Source organism: Spea bombifrons, chromosome 12, assembly GCF_027358695.1.
Source record: "Spea bombifrons isolate aSpeBom1 chromosome 12, aSpeBom1.2.pri, whole genome shotgun sequence".
In the NCBI taxonomy this organism is placed as follows: domain Eukaryota; kingdom Metazoa; phylum Chordata; class Amphibia; order Anura; family Pelobatidae; genus Spea; species Spea bombifrons.
The window spans coordinates 27,728,139-27,745,818 of NC_071098.1; the positions used below are offsets into that span (position 1 = coordinate 27,728,139).

General features: G+C 40.4%; 2 protein-coding genes across 2 annotated transcripts; both read right to left on the reverse strand.

The window, feature by feature from the left end:
- Positions 1-1,070: 1,070 nt before the first annotated feature.
- Positions 1,071-4,657, reverse strand: LOC128470786 (apolipoprotein C-II-like). Its single transcript, XM_053452713.1, has 5 exons — positions 4,636-4,657; positions 4,289-4,313; positions 3,218-3,302; positions 2,657-2,807; positions 1,071-1,328 (listed from the first exon to the last, which is right to left on the reverse strand). Exons 3-5 carry the CDS (start codon positions 3,270-3,272, stop codon positions 1,241-1,243), a joined length of 294 nt encoding a protein of 97 aa, XP_053308688.1. The 5' UTR covers positions 3,273-3,302; positions 4,289-4,313; positions 4,636-4,657; the 3' UTR covers positions 1,071-1,240.
- Positions 4,658-11,163: 6,506 nt separating this feature from the next.
- Positions 11,164-12,274, reverse strand: LOC128470787 (apolipoprotein C-I-like). Its single transcript, XM_053452714.1, has 3 exons — positions 12,161-12,274; positions 11,446-11,596; positions 11,164-11,353 (listed from the first exon to the last, which is right to left on the reverse strand). The coding sequence occupies exons 1-3, from the start codon at positions 12,213-12,215 to the stop codon at positions 11,296-11,298; spliced, it is 264 nt and encodes an 87-aa protein (XP_053308689.1). The 5' UTR covers positions 12,216-12,274; the 3' UTR covers positions 11,164-11,295.
- Between the last annotated feature and the right edge of the window lie 5,406 nt (positions 12,275-17,680).

Below are 17,680 nucleotides of genomic sequence, written 5' to 3' on the forward strand. Positions count from 1 at the left end.
CATTTTAGTCCTCAAGGATTTCTCTTAGAAACTAGAAAGAACCCGAGATGATGTCATGGTTGCATCATTAGGGGACACTTTTAGCATTTATTATTAGTATTACAATTTTTTGTAGTATTGCCTATTTTGGAAAGTAGTCTACACACAATATGTGTATGCTGTTACACAATAAACTAATTACATTCCAAAAATGTGTAGAACTTGATCTAAAACCTTTATGTTCCAAAAAACAAAGATAAAAATAAGTAAAATACATCTTTTTTCCTAAAGATCTGCAACTCAAGTAAACAACAGGTCTTGAGCGACATCAGATTTTCAGGGCTTATAATCAACAACCGATAAAGTGATTGCTGGCAAACGAGGCTGTTTTATTGTTATTTGGTTTATTTTGGGTTCCTTTCAGTATAATTCTCTGCTAAAAATATTTAAACACGTTGCAGAACAATTGGTCTACACCAGGATAATTTTTAATAAAATACATAAAACGCTCCAGAATATGATTGTGCTATATATATCAGTAAATAATGATGAGAGGAATGTTGTGTCGGAAGCCTCTAGTGGTGATACAAAGTATAGCAGAGCAGAAAAGGGACTAAACGCTGTCCTGATAACTGCGGAGGATAAGATTGGAGGGTCTTCTCAACCCGCCCATGATCCCACTGCCTGCAAAAGCAGAACCAGGACTGTGTGTGTCCCTTTGTGGAGGTGGGGCTAGCCATATATGGGGTTGCTGCAGATTGGGGGTGGAGTTACTCCCGACAGCCTGTTGTGGGAAGGGAAATGGGCAGGGACGGGCCGACGCGCTGCTCCCATGCTTGGAAAGTGAACCAAAGACCTGGGAAAGCAGCACTTCACCCAGAGACTCCGAGTTAGACCCGGGGAGTTCCCAGGTGTTCTCATATGCTGCCCATCATTTATTCCAGATCTGAGGCTTGTTGGGCATGATTTACTTTTCATTAATAACCCGGTATGATCATTCACAATAATTACAATTTCAAAGTCTTTCCCGGGAAGACCCATGCCTTTGTGAAGACCCTAAATCATTTCAACACAAACAATAAAAACAGCCACAAGGAGAGATAATTTAATTTTGTTGGGATTATAACAAGAATTAGATATTGCACAAAACATGAAAAGATACACAGTGTCGATTCTCACGTAAATGTGTTCTCTGTGTCATATCTACGGATCAGATAATATGAAATCCTCAAACAGTCTGCGGTGGTCAACCAGCCAATGCTTATTGCCCCATCAGCAAGTGATACATCTGATCATAAGCGATTGTTGAGTAGGTTCCAATGGCCGAGGTGCCCTTTTCATAGATATCCCTGTGAGAAAAAGACAGCGGGCTTAGACAAGGACCTATAATACATATAATATATAAAGTTTCTACTGCAAATAAGTGTTTTCTTTACTAAAATTACATTCTTAGTCTGTGGGGCGGACTGGCGATGATGAGACAGTCCTGGCACTTTAAGGCCTGTGGCCACCAAATGATGTGACTACAGCCGATGGGATATGAGAGGTCACATGCTACCTTATACATACAACGTGCGGCTGGGCATATCCAGCCAACAGTCTCAAATTGCAGCACCCGTTCTGCCCCTGGAGTGGCAGGCCGAGGGGGTATGGAGCCATACCTGCCAAATGGCCCACCAGGCATTTGCCCTATGTGTCAGGTAGCTCATTATGTGCCACTATTACAAAGGGACAGTGAAAACTAACAATAACGTTCTAACTGACTATATGATATGTAGGTGTGGAAGGAGAAGAGTACCGTACACCTTGTATGAAGACTGTACTTTATAAGATATCACTGGCGTCAGATACTTTATATCTCGGTTACATGAACCTAAACCTTTGTACCGCTTGTAACGTGGGTGGACGTGGCTTGTGTTTATGTAAATCGGGAAACTTTATACCTTGGAGATTATGCGAGTTTTTGATCTTTGCACTGAATGTGATGAACTTTTCAAACCTTAGAAAGAGGAATGATCTCTCTATGTAGCACAAACTCACCGTGATCTATTATATTATCATACATTCTGAATAATATTATGGATATTTGTTTTAAAGTTTCTTAATATTTGGGAAGGATATGGCTCCTGAATCTAAGACAAGACCCAAGACTAATGATTAAGGTTTGAGTCTTTATATCAGGCCTAGACGGGGGCCAAATGGGGCCGATCTGCAGGCAGATTCTATGATTATGACCTTGATAGAAAAATGTATCCAGGAAGGAACCTTAATATTATGATGAATATGGAATGGGAGATCCTAATATTGCGACAAAACATGCAGAATTGCGCAATGATATTGGGTAGAATGTTGGATCTTCCGGTTATGTTGAAAACGGCTCTTACCACCATATCAGCCAATGGAATGATCCGGTCCACAGTGATATTCCATTGGTTGCCACGATGATAAGATCACATATCACGCTTTGTATTATGATCACTTCTTATACACAGCACCAGAGTGCATCCTCCGGTTTGTAGATAAGATGTTAACCGTTGGGTAGGTGTAAAAGTTCTTAAAGACTTCTCATTACGGCCGGAGGAACATTGTACGCTGTCATGCTAATATGGTGTCCCTGGGCTATGTATGTCATGCTGTCCGTCTCGTCAAATAGTCTGTCCCTATACATAACCCTCACCTCAGTTTCTTCTCTAGTTCGGTGTTCCTTGCTTTGTCAATGAGCTCCTGTGCTCTGGAAGTCACCTGTTCCCAGGAGTTGGTAATCATGTCCTGCATCTGAGACAGGTACGTAGTGGCCTCGCGCTTCTGTATCCGGAAACTTTCAATCCCTGGGAACAGAGACAGCTTGTGAAAAACAAAGCGGAACGCAACAAATACATAAAAAAGGAGAAGGAAATATCAAAATAAAAGAGAACGCCAGTAAAAAGTACTCTAGAAACACATTAAATAAGTCCATGAGCGAAAAATCTGTGATGCTAGAGGTTATCCGTCAGCTCTTTCATAACTCAGTTGACCCTCAGAGTCATGGGAGTTGAAAAACTGGAAGCATATTTAAAATATATTAAGCTGGGGATGGCTTAGAAAAGTAGGTACCTGTACCAAGCCATTATTTTGTGGGTTTAAATCAATGTTTATAAACTATCTATAAAAAGGACACTAAAATTGGTTAATATTTAAAGATGATTGTGGTACCAACACAAGATCTCTCAGTATAAGTGGCTGCAGCAGTAGTACTTACCTGTGCTCAGGATCAGTAACATCAGGGTTACGGCTGTGAGTTGTGTTTTGTTCATGGCTTTTTTTGAGTGATACCTCTCCAGGACCTAATGAATAAAGTGCACGGAGTCATCCTCCTCCATCCAACGTACATTGTATCGAGGATTATAATATAGCATAATGTTGTGGATAATTGTCTCAAATGGGATTTAAATATATAAAAAAGATTTAACAAAGTGCTGGAGAGAAGTTTGCTTCCAACAAGGAGACATGTTAGAACATCGTCTAAAAACTAGAGGGTCAGAGGCTTAGATAATTTAACATTGGGGTAGATATATTGAGGTATATATTTGTATGTATTTTGACATATAATGTATCAAATATCAGATGACTATTTTGTCTCCTGAATTACACTAATGTTTGATAATTTATTATTCATAATAGGAAGCTGATGGCATAAGTCCTCAGGTGGTCAATGGTCTTCTAGTTGGAGGACTCTTCTTCAAGCCAATGTTGCTATAAGCCTTGGGCTCTCTTTTTTGCTTCAAATGTTTAGTTTTTGCTATATAATAACAGTGTCAGGACTTATATATGAAATCATATGTACATTTGGGGAGGGTTGTTTACTCTCCCGCAATGAGAATCAATTGAGATACCCTGATACATGCCTGAGGAACTCAGAAGACCACAGAGAGCAATTTCAGTAGGCTAAATAAGCAGTGATAAATAAACCATTTTTTTTGCATTTAAACGGATATATTAAATAAGACTCCAACATTCGCATTCGGAAGAAAACAAGGAAATAACTCAATAGCTGCCGAACAACAACAAAAAAATACCGCCTAGATTTAAAAATAATACAGTCGAGAAGATAAATAAATAATATGAAAAATAGTTTTGGATCCCAAAAAACGACACCAGGAATATCCAATTTTTGAGCTAAAGAAACTTAGCATTCTTGTATTCTTCTAGGCTTCAGTATTTTTCAGATTTTAACCCTTTATGAATCATAAAGACAGATTACCCAATGCCCGACACAAGGGTTAAAAATCTGAGAGGGTTAGACAGCCAATTGTAAGGGTTAAACACTTACCGACTGGCTTTTCTTCAGCGCCAAACTGTAAGATAAGCGAGTAAAAAAAAAATCAGAATCGCCCACAAAGCCTGGCACTGCTGTACTGGAGTAATAGAGGTAGCACTACGAGCCGAGAGAGGCATCAATCCCAGCCAAACCCCACACATGAAATGAACTTTCCCCAACCCCAGCTCTAGCTGTGCCTTTTTTATTATTTTTCTCTGTTTTTTCGCTGCCCCATATTTACCCCACCCAAGCTGGCAAACCCTAGGACGTCTCCACCGCCTTTACGTTCCCATGAACCCAGCTCAGCCTCTGGCATTCGCCAGTTCTCTCTCCCCCTTTTTGCCTCCTTCCATTCTTACCTCCTCTGCTGATCCCCAGACTCCTACGGTAGATTCTTATATCTATTTTTTTCCTGATGTGTTGTCAGATCTGAGGTTCCAAGTCCAAGCAAACATTGAGATTGGCGATCGGAGGCTCAGAGGTCAGCCTGAGACCTGCAACCTCTACTCCTTTTACCAAAGCTAAACTGGGGCACGTCTGGGAAACGTGGGAAACAGCGACATTTTATTTACTTTACTACTATTATTTTATGTGTGTGAATGGGAACACCCGCCATTTTTTTGTTTACCCTTTTTTTATGGTCCTGTGGTTGTTAATGATATGAATTGAATAAATATATTAGAATACCGCAAATCATCTTCTATTAAAAAACGAATTCTTGGAATCTGGAAACCTCTTGGAGATCAAAACATGACATCTGATGCCACTTGGTACATAATGGTTTTCTGCTTCGTGTAACAAAAGCCTACTTGGGGGATGTTGCCGGGAACCCTATTGACGATACAGACAATGAGACATGACTAGCATTTTAACTCCAGCAGCCTTCTAATGGTGTAGGTGCAGCCGACGGCTAGATATGGCAGCCGGCACGTTATGTTTCATGTATGTTAAGTGCATGGGGTGCTGTTGACCGACAGCCCACCGGACATTCGCCTGTGTGCGAGATGGCCAGTCCAGCCCTGCCTGCAGAAAAGATTATGTGGGTTCCCTTTAAGCATTCAAGCCATCATATAGTGGGGTTAAAAGAATGGCCATTAATATTTCACATATATTTAGGGCGTATTCACAAACGGGATGAGCTGGTCAGAGAATAGAGAGGTGCTGCCGGTTTCTCCCTCTGTAAACTGACTCCAATACATTTTGAGATCCTGCTCTGTCTATCGGGGGCTAGGAAGTTCTTGCTTTTGGCAACAGAGAAGGCTAGTATCTAGAGCTGGAGATGGTAGACTCAAGAACTGGAAGAAGTGAGTCTATGGAGTTGGGGAAAGTAGACTTTGGATTTGGGAGATTTGGGGGATGCTCATCTCTGGAGCTGGAGGTCACAAACTTGGAGTGTATAGGGAGATGATCGTCTTTGGAGTTGGGGGGGTAGTGGTTTCTGGATCTTAGCGATTCTGGTTTTTGGTGTTGGGAGGTGGTAGATTCCGTAGCGGGTTGAGGATCAGGGGTTGGTGGATATTAGCTAATGCTAGTCTGTGAGGTTATGGCAGAGTTGAGGGAACAAAGCCCCCGGGGCCTACAGATGGTGCTCACACCACTATCTGAATTAGAAGCTCTGATGATGTCACGTCATTGATATAATGTAATCAGTAACCTAGATGGGAGCAGCGGATGCAGAAGACAGCTTCCCCATCTACCCCTCCTCAAAGACGTGAAGTAGGCTCCCCCTTTGCCCCTGAACATAGTTGGATTATTACTCTCCTTGTACGTGATCGGTACATTTCTGAGTTGAGATCACATATCACACAGGGCTAAAGAAGCCTTAAAACTGATTTTATTATTTTTTTATACTAATTACAATGGGATTCCTCAAACACTCCAAAACACTTAAATTCCCAAATCCTAGAATCCCTGTAACTGCAGCTCGTGTTCGGTTCTGTTGGATCGCTCTGTGTTTTTCTCATTATTTTCTTTTATTCTTTATTTATTTTTGCAAATTTCAATACATGGCATTCATTTTAAACAATATTTTTTCAGACAAATTAATCTAGCCTTTGAAGTTAAGGAAGGTAGCGTTCATTTTTAGTTGGGCAGGTCATCGATATGGACACTGACAAGGAGGTATCTTAAGGAGTTGATGAGTGTGGCCACCAGCTGACTCACAACCTCCAGGCCCGCCATGTCAGTTCCAAAGGAAAGTCCGTAGACGTATGAAGGGTTTCTCCGATGGGAATAACTTCGTAGGCCAATCTCTTGGGGATATTTTGCAGATTATTCAACTAGCTGTTTGTTTGACTTATGGTTGGCTTGAGTTCTTGAGGTTGGCGCCTTCTAACTGTCTTCCTTCCTGAAACGCTTCTGCACAGACTCAACCCAAGGCTGTGTCTTATTCTCAATCCACTGCAAGGTGTTCTCGGTTGAGTATCTCAGATGATCCTCATAGTATGTGTGCAAGTATTCTCCAGTAAGGTTAATTGCTCCTTGAACCTTATTAATAGCATTCCTACAAACATCAAAATACAGTAACAACGAGTAAGAGATCTTTTACATTCAAGTCCACCCAATATCTTTATAATTATGTATACGGGTCACAAAAAGGGTTGATTATTAGAAGAACTACTGTTCTACTCACCCAAACATATTCCATAGTGGCGAACTTGTGACCTTTTCCACCAAAGGTCCCGTGTATGGCTTCACGTACTGATCCAATGTGCTTTCTAATATGGTGGAGACCCTCCAGTCATCGGATTGCATTTCGGTGGGGAGCCCAGAAACGTGTGACCCTTTATACAATAATAGAGTGTGAGGTCACGCAATGAATAGAGAAATAAAAAGAAGGAAAATAACCATATTTCTGAAGCACAGGTGTAAAAAATGCAAAGAGAGAACCAGTAGATGAGACTGGGGTTACACACGCATAAAAACTAGTTTATGCATTTTACTGCTGGGAAGCTAAGAACTAGTAATGATTTAACATTTCAGCAAATATCTACATCTTTGGTATAATAGATTATAATCTCATAAGACCAGGGCCGCCTTCTCCTTCTGTACCATTGTGTCCTAAGTATGCTTCCGTTCTTGTATATTGTTCATTTAAATGTAATCGTAATTGTGCTACAGACTCGGCTGATGCTCTACAAATAAAAAGTCGTAATTACAGCTGCACAATCCATGTGTGCTGACATCACCTGTGAACACTTCCACTCAGTGATGACATCAGAACATACAAGGAACTCAATCAAGATACAAGGACCAGGTATTAGATAAAGGTGATATATGGAGAAAGAGCCACAAAATTAAGCAAGAAAGATACAGAAAGGGGAAAGAGGAATCTAAAAAACCCATATTACAAAGGGGGGGCAAAAAAAACTTGAAGAAGAGGGGATGTCAAAGAGGAATAAAAGGAATGGGAAGATAAAAACTACTAAGAAAAAAAGAGGCTAATAAAATTTAAAAAAAAAAGCTCAACTTGTTTTTACATGTAATGTCCATTTTTAATCAAGTGTAAAGAACAGAGGGCCAGGATCTAGCGCTTACCCAAAAGACACAACAGTCCCAAACTCCAAATATATATCGAAACCCTCATTGTGGTGGATTCTGTGAAGTACAAAATAGTCAAATGTTAAATGACATCATCATCATATGACGCAATATGCAAATACCAGTGTTTGTGGTCTGGCTGTTTCTCAGTCACTGGTTTCCAGTCGATAAAACTTGTATATTGACCATTACTGAGAACGAGAGGCCATGCAATAGATTTGGTCAGATTGGATGTAATTACCCTTGCTGGCCACTAGAGGGAGGTAGAGATGTTACCTCTAAATATTGGAAGATGAAGAGGTCCCTATGTGTCTAGGTCACAGTTGGCTACTATTTTAGTCTGTTGGGCCATATAATATTTAGAATTATAGGCCGAGCCCACCAGACACCATTATTGATGTATTTTAACAAAATATTTAGATTTGTCCCAATCTTAGGGTCTAGGGGGGCCATATTATCAGGGTCACACGGTCAGAGTTCAACCGCAGGGTTGATCCTATATAAGATTTCCAGTTGGTGATTTTGCTCCCATTATGTTATGGTTGATATGAGGACCAGTATTCTTCATGATGGGCACTTTAAGGGTTAATGTGCGAAGTGTTTCGGCATCAGCTCATTTACAAAGTTCCCCGTTATAGCGATACGCTAACTTGTTGCTTTTCTTACAGAGATGCCACACGAGGTCCATTCTGTCCCTAAACCCCCCACCATGCATTGGTACATAGGCCACTAGAAATGCTTATTCCAACCCACAGTTTAGTGAATAAACCCCAATATTAGACCAACGTTCCTGCCTTATTTTGCGTCCTCGGAATGTTCCACTCACCTGTCTCTTGTCTCCTGGATGTGTCTCTCTCTCTTTTTCTGTCGCTTGTCTAATTTCAGTCCTTATCTCAGTTTTTTGATCTCCTGATCCGTGTCAATGTCCAGTCCTTGACTTTTTTAAGCAAATAAAGCTTAAAAAACTGTGAATGAAGCATAAGTACGTGTTTTTTTTATATTCTGTATAAGCAAAATGTGTTACAAAAAATATACATAAATGTTACAACAAATATAACAAATATATAAATGTTGCATTTATTATTACTTATTAAAGAAAAAGCAAGATTTCAGCTAATCTAAGGCATAAACACTGGGGATTTCTTTACACTGGTCATATATATAGCTTTACATTGCAGGAGTCTTAGTGTGTTAAGGTGCAGTTCTGCCCCACTGATTCAGCTCCTTGCTAAGCAATAAAGCCATGAAAAATTAGACAGAATGATGGAATCTCCGATATTTATGCCTTAGATAGGTGTTTTTTGATTGGTATTCCCTGGGAATCGGCTGAATTTAAACATACATAGGATAGGCATATGGGGTAGTTAACACATACATAACAAGTATACATTAACACATACAGATGCATCAGGAAACATCTGCTGGGAGTCTGTTTCGGGTATCTACTACCTCTGTAAAGTAGAAATTCCCTACAGCAAGTTGAATATTCATAACTTTGTATGCATTGCTTTTGGAGAAGGTTTGAAATGATATATATATATATATATATAATGGGGATCCATTTATTTATTTAGTAGATTTGTTAATTGTAGTAACGCTCTCTACAAAAAGTATAGAAAAGTCGCGGGGGTTGGGAAAACGTTAAAAATAGTCACTTTTTTAAAAGGACCTTTGACCTTATTGCAGACAACGTGGAACTTTTGCGAAAAATAGGAAATTCTGTGCCAACAATTAGACTTTTCCAACAAGCTATGTATTAAAGGGAAAATATATTACATGGAAACTGGCAAATCGGCCCCATTCGGCCCCCGTCTAGTGTCCCGTTTTCCTTCTGTAAAGACCCAAAGCTTAATCAGTCATTGGTCTCATCTCAGATTCAGGAGTCGTATGTCTATCCCATGCATGTTTAATACCCTCGCCGTATTACCCTCTACCACTTCTGCTGGGAGGCTGTTCCACTTATCTATCATGGTTAAAACCATGTAATTATTCTAATAACTATTAATGTTTTGTGTTTCTTTGAGGGTCACTGATGATAATACGTAAAAGAGCTGATCATAGCCATTCTTGTTATCCTCCCCCATTACACTACAAACCAGTTCCGACTCGCCCGTTGTCAGATATATACTAGTAGGATCAGCAAACCGTGTCCTTATCGGCGTGGGGGTATTACTGGTCTTAAATGTTACAAAATGCTGTGTGCAAAGTACAGCAGAGAGGACATATATATATATACAAAATCAATAAAAATTTGAGGGGGGCAACCCGGATGTATTCCCATCCCCCGCATACAAAATAGGATTGTGAAAACAGTTGATCTTACCGGATCTAATGAATATCTACCAAAATCCATAAAAACTATTCCAAATTTCAGTTGAGAGGGGGGGGCAGCCCCCTCATTAAATATTCATTATCTCAGTAATTAGACTAGATCTAACAAACCTGATCTAACGCGGAGCTATGACAATCAATAACAGTTTGTTGAAATTTTTTGTTGAGGGATCTGGGGACACAAGATAAAGACTTAGGGGCATGGGATTTTAATGCTTCCCAGGTGGATCCTAAGCTTTGCCGTAGACTCCAAAGGAGGAAATCTGTAGAAATCTGTAGTAATTTAGATGACAAGGTCCTTTTGACACAACTGCTGTAAACCGTACCCCTGGAACAAATGAGCTTTAAAAAGCAGAAGACCAAAAATGGGTCTGTCATGGTCAAAGGTGAGACAACTGGCAAAGTTCTCATCAAGTCCCAACTCATCTGTCTCCATAAAATATAGAATTCATGGCAAGCTCATGGTTATAGTATATATAAATAGTGTATATAAATAGTTCATTAGAAAGATGATGTCATAAAACATATTTAAGTTTTATTATGGAATATTATTCAATAAAGACATGTTTTGGAGATAAGGAATGGTTACGATAAGCCTTTCCACACTGGTGATGACCTATGGAGGCCGAGTGGACTTCATCTCTTGTAGACTGTGTGATAATCCTGCTTTAGGAAATATCCAACTCCAGCTTCCCAGGTCCATGAAGGCATCGGGTGTTCAGGATAACACTTGGTAAAACACTATTTTTTTATATACTAATTAGAAGAAATAGCAAAGTTCTGGCAGGATCATGGCTCTCAAGGGCCGAGCCTGATGTTCCCGTTCTAGGTAAAAGCATGACATGGAGGGATCACGGGAGAAGATCCATTAGAAGATAATAAATACTACAAAAGAGTTTTATCTGATTGTAAATTCATGGTGGGTCATTGTTACCCCACCACAAACTTTGTGCATTTTTACCCAAATCTACCCCAATTTCCCTTCTTTACAAAAATAAAAAAAATATACACTCAGATGATACGGATCCTGTTTATTTACTGGCCATGTTGTGACGGTTGGTTACACGAAGCTTATGCAATATTTTTTTATTAATGGAGAACATTGGGAAAGCGGTAGAGGGTCATCGAAGCAGGATCCGGGTTCTCATTTAAGAGGATGGCGTGAACTTCTCCTTCACGTTCTTGAATGCGTCGCTGAACCAATCCCTGTGTAGACAAAGAATTAGAAGGTGTTAAACCAAAATATCTGCTAAATATTTACTAAACCTTGGGCCTATAACTAATAAGAAGTAAAGTACCTGGTCTTCGTAGCAAATTCGCTCTTATGGAGCTTCTCAAATGCAGTCTTTGTTTTTTCGCCCACTTTAGTTGCAAATTCCCGAACTGAGGAGCCGAAGGATTCAAAATGGTCTTTTACGGAAGACGAGTCTTCCGAGGCTGAGGTGGGGCCTGATTGGACCAGGAGAAGACAAACATTAAATCAGTCTATCATGCTTGGTCATAAAGCCCACCAGGCTCAACCCTTCCGAGTAGCCAAGAAGAAGCCAAGAAAAACACCCAAAGGAGACCTTTATCCGATATACCAAAAATGGGAAAAAAACACTCTTTTTTAATGTTCTTAAGTTATAAAATAATGTTTTTCAGCTCTGACATCACATCTACGTCCACCAAAGTCATAGCCATGACAGCCTATGATCCTTCAGCTAAGATTTCCTACCAGTCCATGCAGAAAGTTATATCTCACCTCCAGTTTACATATAGCTTATTACTCTTTTGTTTTTTGGGGGGTCAGATTTGTTTTCAAAATGTTATGTTAACAATTTAATATGGATTAAATTAAAAAAAATATATATTTATATAACATGGTCTTCCTCTTATACATCGAAAAATACATTAAAAAAATGAATACTTATGTGAAAAGGAAAATAAAATATGATTTATAAAGTTGTATAATATCTAGGATCAGGGACAATATAGAACGCGACAGCGCCCCTTTAACTATGTGAAACGTACCGGCCATTACGAAGAGCGCGACCACGATCACGGAAACCGCTAGTAACAGCTTCATCTTCTCTGGAGAAAGACAGAAACTAGGAAAAAAAATAATAATAAAAAAAAAAAAAAAGATTAAACTGAAGTATAAAAAAACTTCTAAAGGAAATATAATTATATATTTATTTATATATTTACTGTATCAATACCACAATACTACAATGTATCACACTCCTTGGATACGTTGCCTTCAGCCAAGTCAAGTTAACCCCGTGATATGGCTATCATGATATGGCTATAACATGTACGATCCCAAATGTAACGAACTTCATGTAAATAGGTAATTTTATGAAAAAAAGCCAATTTTATGCTAGATTATTACCCTGTTACTCTACTAACAAAGAAGTGTTTAACTAATCACACCCCCCCCCCGTATCCAATTCAAACTAATCGGCTATTACAGACGAAAGCCAAACAAAGGGACATTGAATTCATCCGATAACCAACAAAAACAACTACATTTCCTCCAAAAAATTATAGCTAACCAGTTAAAGATTAACCCATAACTAGTCGCCTATACCAGTATTAAAACTTTACAAGTCCGTAACTGGGATGTCTAACTAGCCACCTAAACTAGTTATCCGTCAAACTATTTGTCGTTTATATGGCTTCCTGACTTAGAAGAGTTTTTTTTGGTTGTCCTACGGGGAAAGAATCTTCATCCGTAAGGAAATTAAGCAAATAACCAATAAAAATAGATTTATAACCCCCCCCCCAAAAGGAATTGTGTCCCGTGACCACTAATCACTATAGGAGAAATTCCTTTAACTAATCCCCCGTCCCAGTGGGTGGACAATTAAACGTAACAAAGGGTTCTTCTCAATTCAGTTGGTTTATTTCAGAACATTAAGCCACCCCAGATCTTAGTAAATAGCCCCTTCAATATGTTGAAAAGTTATCATAACTTTTTTTCTTATAAAAAAAAATAATTTAACCTACAAATACATTTTGCAGAGAACAGTTAGGGGAAAAACTAATTCCAAAACCCAGCCATAATACAAGGGTTAAAAAAAAAGAACATTCACGTGTGATGTCATAAAGAGATATTATGCAATCAGCCCGTTAGCGTGCTGCAGTTTGATTTTCTTTTAAAATTAAGAACACACAGCGGCATGATGTCCTAAATAACAAAGGGTGCGTATAAACTTGGGACTTTTGCAATGATTTGACCATCAAACGCTTTGAAATTCTAACCCTTTTAAACCCTGAGACAATTCAAACTACCGAAACTTTCACAGCAGATCACAAAAAAAGTTAAATAAAGTAAATAGAGGTCAGTAGGGGGTTTTCAGCATTGTGCTGGGTAGAGACTCACCTCTCTGCAGGATAAAATGCTTCTGATCCTGTGATTACATCCAAACATCCTCTTATGGCTTCTGGAACCTCCCATGGGATGCCTCCCACTCACAAAAACAGGAGCCTCCCACGGCCACCAACGACCATTGTTTCACCTAAGTGACGTGGGAGACCTACTGGTGACAAACATATTCCTCGACTTGTTGGTTTCGGAGGGTCTTGCTCTATCATGTCCTGCGTGGGAGGGTTGGCGAGGCTGGCAAGAGTCTATTGGCCCCTGATCTGACATTATGGGCCACCACCTGAAGCTCTTTTATGGGTTTTACTTGCAGCTCCACGTCTGGCCACCAAGGCTCCTTGAGTAAGAGGACCTCTGGGAAAATGAGGACCTCCTTTTGTTCATAAATTATGGGTTTCTTGTGTGTTCTCTTTCTGTAAATACATTTCACATTGAGCGCCTCGCCTGCCAAATCTGTTCGGCTGCTTTTATTAGTGAGCCGCGTACCTGGACTTGGCCCCCTAGGTGGACCGGCGCCAGGCCTTCTCTGGTGGCCTGCCACAATGATGATGTGTCTTTTATCAGCACCAAAGGCTGATGTACGTACGCAGGTCAAATACCATTTGGCATGAAAGCAACTTTAGACAATTAGATCATAATATATGTTAAAATCAAATGGTTACATTAATTAAAAAATGTTATTCAGTCCTTTGATGTGAAAAGAGTCCAATTAAGGGTCACGAATGGACACCAGATTCCCGAGTCTTCTTTCTTTGGGGGGGGCGAACTCCTGAAAGGGACATGCGACCCCTTCCTTCCCTCTTCTGCCCAAAGGCATGCAGAAGGGCCAGATCTTCTTGGTCCATGAAAATGTCACCTGGGCAAAGTGGCCACTGGCGAGGGCTACCTAAAAAAGTCCTAGGGGGATCAGGTCTGCATTGGCAATTTTCTGTGAGTCAAAAATGCTAAATACTATGTCAGCGATTAATAAAAATACTAAATGTGAAAAAAACATATAAATCAAAAATAAGTCGCCATTCTATGCCCCAGCTTGTATTGCTTGTCTGGGGCTCCAAGCTATTTCAGCCTTAAGGCCAGAGGACCGAGCTTTCCCTCTCTCACAGGTACTCGCTTCATCTTAGCCAAAAGGCAGAGAAGGGGAAAAGGGAACGCACCAAACAACTGGTTTAGTATTTGGTGCATGCTGACATCCACTCATGGTGACTTTTCTTATGTGGTGGAGAGGTCCATCTTAGCTTGAGATGGGTCCATCATGGAGCTTGGCTTATCCTGCTTAACTTACCTACTTCCCCACCTATTGTATTGCAAACAGAACTCAAGATCCCATCTCAAAAGTGATAGATATTACGGAGTGTGAGGAAAAGAAGTGCATTATTTATAGGCTCTCAGCACGTATAGCCTGGAGGAGAGGAGAGAGAGGGAGTGGAAGGCATTCCAATACTCCGGGGGAATCAACAAAGTTAAACCTTAAGGGAGGATGGTAAACTTCAAAATAGGAGACGTCTTGGAAGAAGAGGCTGTTGTCTGAAATGAGAAGCCCTGGAGGCTTCGTTTTAATGTAAAGTATTTCTTCAGCAAGACAGTGAGGGATAAGAGGATTCAACTTCCAGCAGAAGTGGTAGAGGTGTTTAGACATACTGGGGATAGGAATAAGGCTATCCTAAGATAAAGCCAAGAGCCAAATAATGCTACAAGGTTCTCCGCTGGCTACATGTGCCTGCCTAGTGGAGTGGAGTGTATCTTTCCCCTGGTTTCGGTGCCCTCGATGTAGAATACATTACGATGTATCATTGTGATGACCCTGTCCTGCTCACTAGACCTTTGGATACCAGCCCTCCACCATCTCCATGTCCATTCTGGGTGGTTCCAGGTGTGTTCTAGGTTACCATTCTTTGTAAAGGCCACCAGAACAAAGACAGAGTACCTCCACATCACTATGTGGATTTGATGGCAGATCGGCTCCATTCGGCCCCTGTCTAGTCTGCCCGTTTCTCCTGCCGTAACGGTTCTAGGACCCCACTTACCTTAACCTGGCCTTGCCTCTATGTAATCATATAGGTAACAACCGATACCCCAGATGTCACAACATCCAATACACTCAATCACGATTGGCTGTGAGTGGTGGGGTTTGTTGTCTGCATCGGCTCGAGTGTTAGGTGTTGCTTATCCCTAAATAATACGTTGCTCTGGGGGGATGGTCACACTTGTGTGTAATAGGATTAGCAGATTAGTCACTGGAAGAAGAGAATGAAAGGTGCTTTCAATACAAGCATGAATTAGTGTTTGCATTGAAATGTCAGGCGAAAAATAATATCCCTAAAGAAAATTGCTGTGACCTCTGGAAAGCGTAACAATAAAACAAGGCTTGGGAATGGAGGTTCTGGGTGTAGGCGCATGAATGAACAATGAGGGCCTAGGGAAGGTTAAAGAAGGTAGAATATGGGGAGGTGACAGGTAATAATCATACTTGGGGACTTTCTAAATGAGCGAACTCTGAGATTCTTGAAATAGTAACCCTTGATGACTTCTTGACTTCTTACCATTTCCTTTGACCCTTTACTTGAGTCACCTGCATTCAAGCAGGGATATCAACACACTGGTATCAAACGTACCAACTTGTAGCCTTATATATAATCACCGCAGGCTAGAATAGGAAGGAGTCAGATCCAGACTGTGTGACCCTCACCCTGAGACCCCAAGATTGGTGCAAAACCCCCGAGACTCCGAGTCAAACGCTGAGAGTTCCCAGATATGGCAATAATTGTAAGTATGAGTTGAAAAAGTTTTAAAAGAACGTCAGAAGCATTAGAAAAGGTTACAAAGTGACAGATGAGTGACCTCTAGTAACGAGACGGGTTTATTAGGAAGAGTGAGGTTATGGTGGAGCAGATGGGATAGACTTTCATGAGGTGGAAGAAAGAGCGAAGGACCAGACGAGAACTTTCATTTTGGTAAATAGGGAAAATATTACGATATCGGGGAAGAGGAGAGATGAAAGAACGCTGGATGGGAAATGATCCAAACCCACCATGTAGACCCCATCTCCAGAAGGATGTAGACATTCAAAGGAGGAGAAATGTTAGGACAAGAGGCTGGAATCTAAAACTAGAGGGCCAGAGGCTGAGATGGAACGGAGGAACATTTTACTTTACTGAGCGGGTGGTAGATAAATGGAACAGCCTCTCAGCAGAGGTGGTATAGTTTAATACAATATGTTTAAAAATGCATGGGATAGGCAACTAAGATGGGACCTTGTACAAAGCGTTGGATCTAGTATGGAATGTGTAAGTGTCCGTAAGTGGGTTGGTTACTTAATCGACTAAGTCCCTTTTATTATATGCATTCTTTATAATGTCCGGTGGTACTTTATATGGGCCGGTCATAAAAATCTATGTGTCCCCGGAAATAAACGCCCAGTGTAGCAGCCCTAGAAGCACTGACTGCGTGATCAAATAGTAAAGTGCGCTCGAGAGATTGTTGATAGTAGGACGACGGCCAGCGTTTGAAGTCCAACCATTACTCCAGGGGCCCTTTATCGGAGGCGAGTTTGTTTGCCAGGCCATTTGCCAGGGAGAATGTATTAGGCAAGACCCCGGCATTGCTTGATCCCAGTCCCCCTACAGACCCCTATAGTTCCCCTATAGACTAAAGTAATTGTTGTACCATTTATGATATTTATTTCTTAAGTTTGCATTTCTTAAACCTCACAAAACGAACCTCAGGTTTACTGACGTCTTCATGACCTAATTATTTTGTACACAAATAGATTGTAAGCTCACAATACCAATACTCTCATCCTTTTGTGCCAGTGTGCCTTAATGTGCATTGTCAGTTTAGTAGATTGTCCATTTAATGTCATTGTTACCCCCTATTGTATTAGCGCTGCGGAATCCGCTCAATAAATAAAACGTAGCTGAATATAATATATAATAAGTGTATATAACATGTCTGTGTTTAGTATTTTATTTACAGGGGGTTTGGGATATTTTCGTATAATTATATTGAGGATGTTTTTTTAGGAAAAGCCCCTTTAAAAACTGGAGCAGGCGAATGTTAGCAAAGTAACCTTTGGACAAGTTGCTTAACATTGTGTTCTAAATCATGCTTTTTATGACTAATAATCTACTGGCTGTTTGTTGATCTCCCTCCGGAGCGGCAGGCCAGCA

Coding starts and splice junctions, on each gene's coding strand:
- LOC128470786 (XM_053452713.1), bottom strand. CDS start 3,272: ATGAACAAAACACAACTCACAGCCGTAACCCTGATGTTACTGATCCTG. Junction 2,808..3,217: donor GTTACTGATCCTGAGCACAG/GTAAGTACTACT, acceptor CTCTGTTCCCAG/GGATTGAAAGTTTCCGGATA. Junction 1,329..2,656: donor GAACTAGAGAAGAAACTGAG/GTGAGGGTTATG, acceptor TTTTTCTCACAG/GGATATCTATGAAAAGGGCA.
- LOC128470787 (XM_053452714.1), bottom strand. CDS start 12,215: ATGAAGCTGTTACTAGCGGTTTCCGTGATCGTGGTCGCGCTCTTCGTA. Junction 11,597..12,160: donor CGCGCTCTTCGTAATGGCCG/GTACGTTTCACA, acceptor TGGTCCAATCAG/GCCCCACCTCAGCCTCGGAA. Junction 11,354..11,445: donor GAATTTGCTACGAAGACCAG/GTACTTTACTTC, acceptor TTGTCTACACAG/GGATTGGTTCAGCGACGCAT.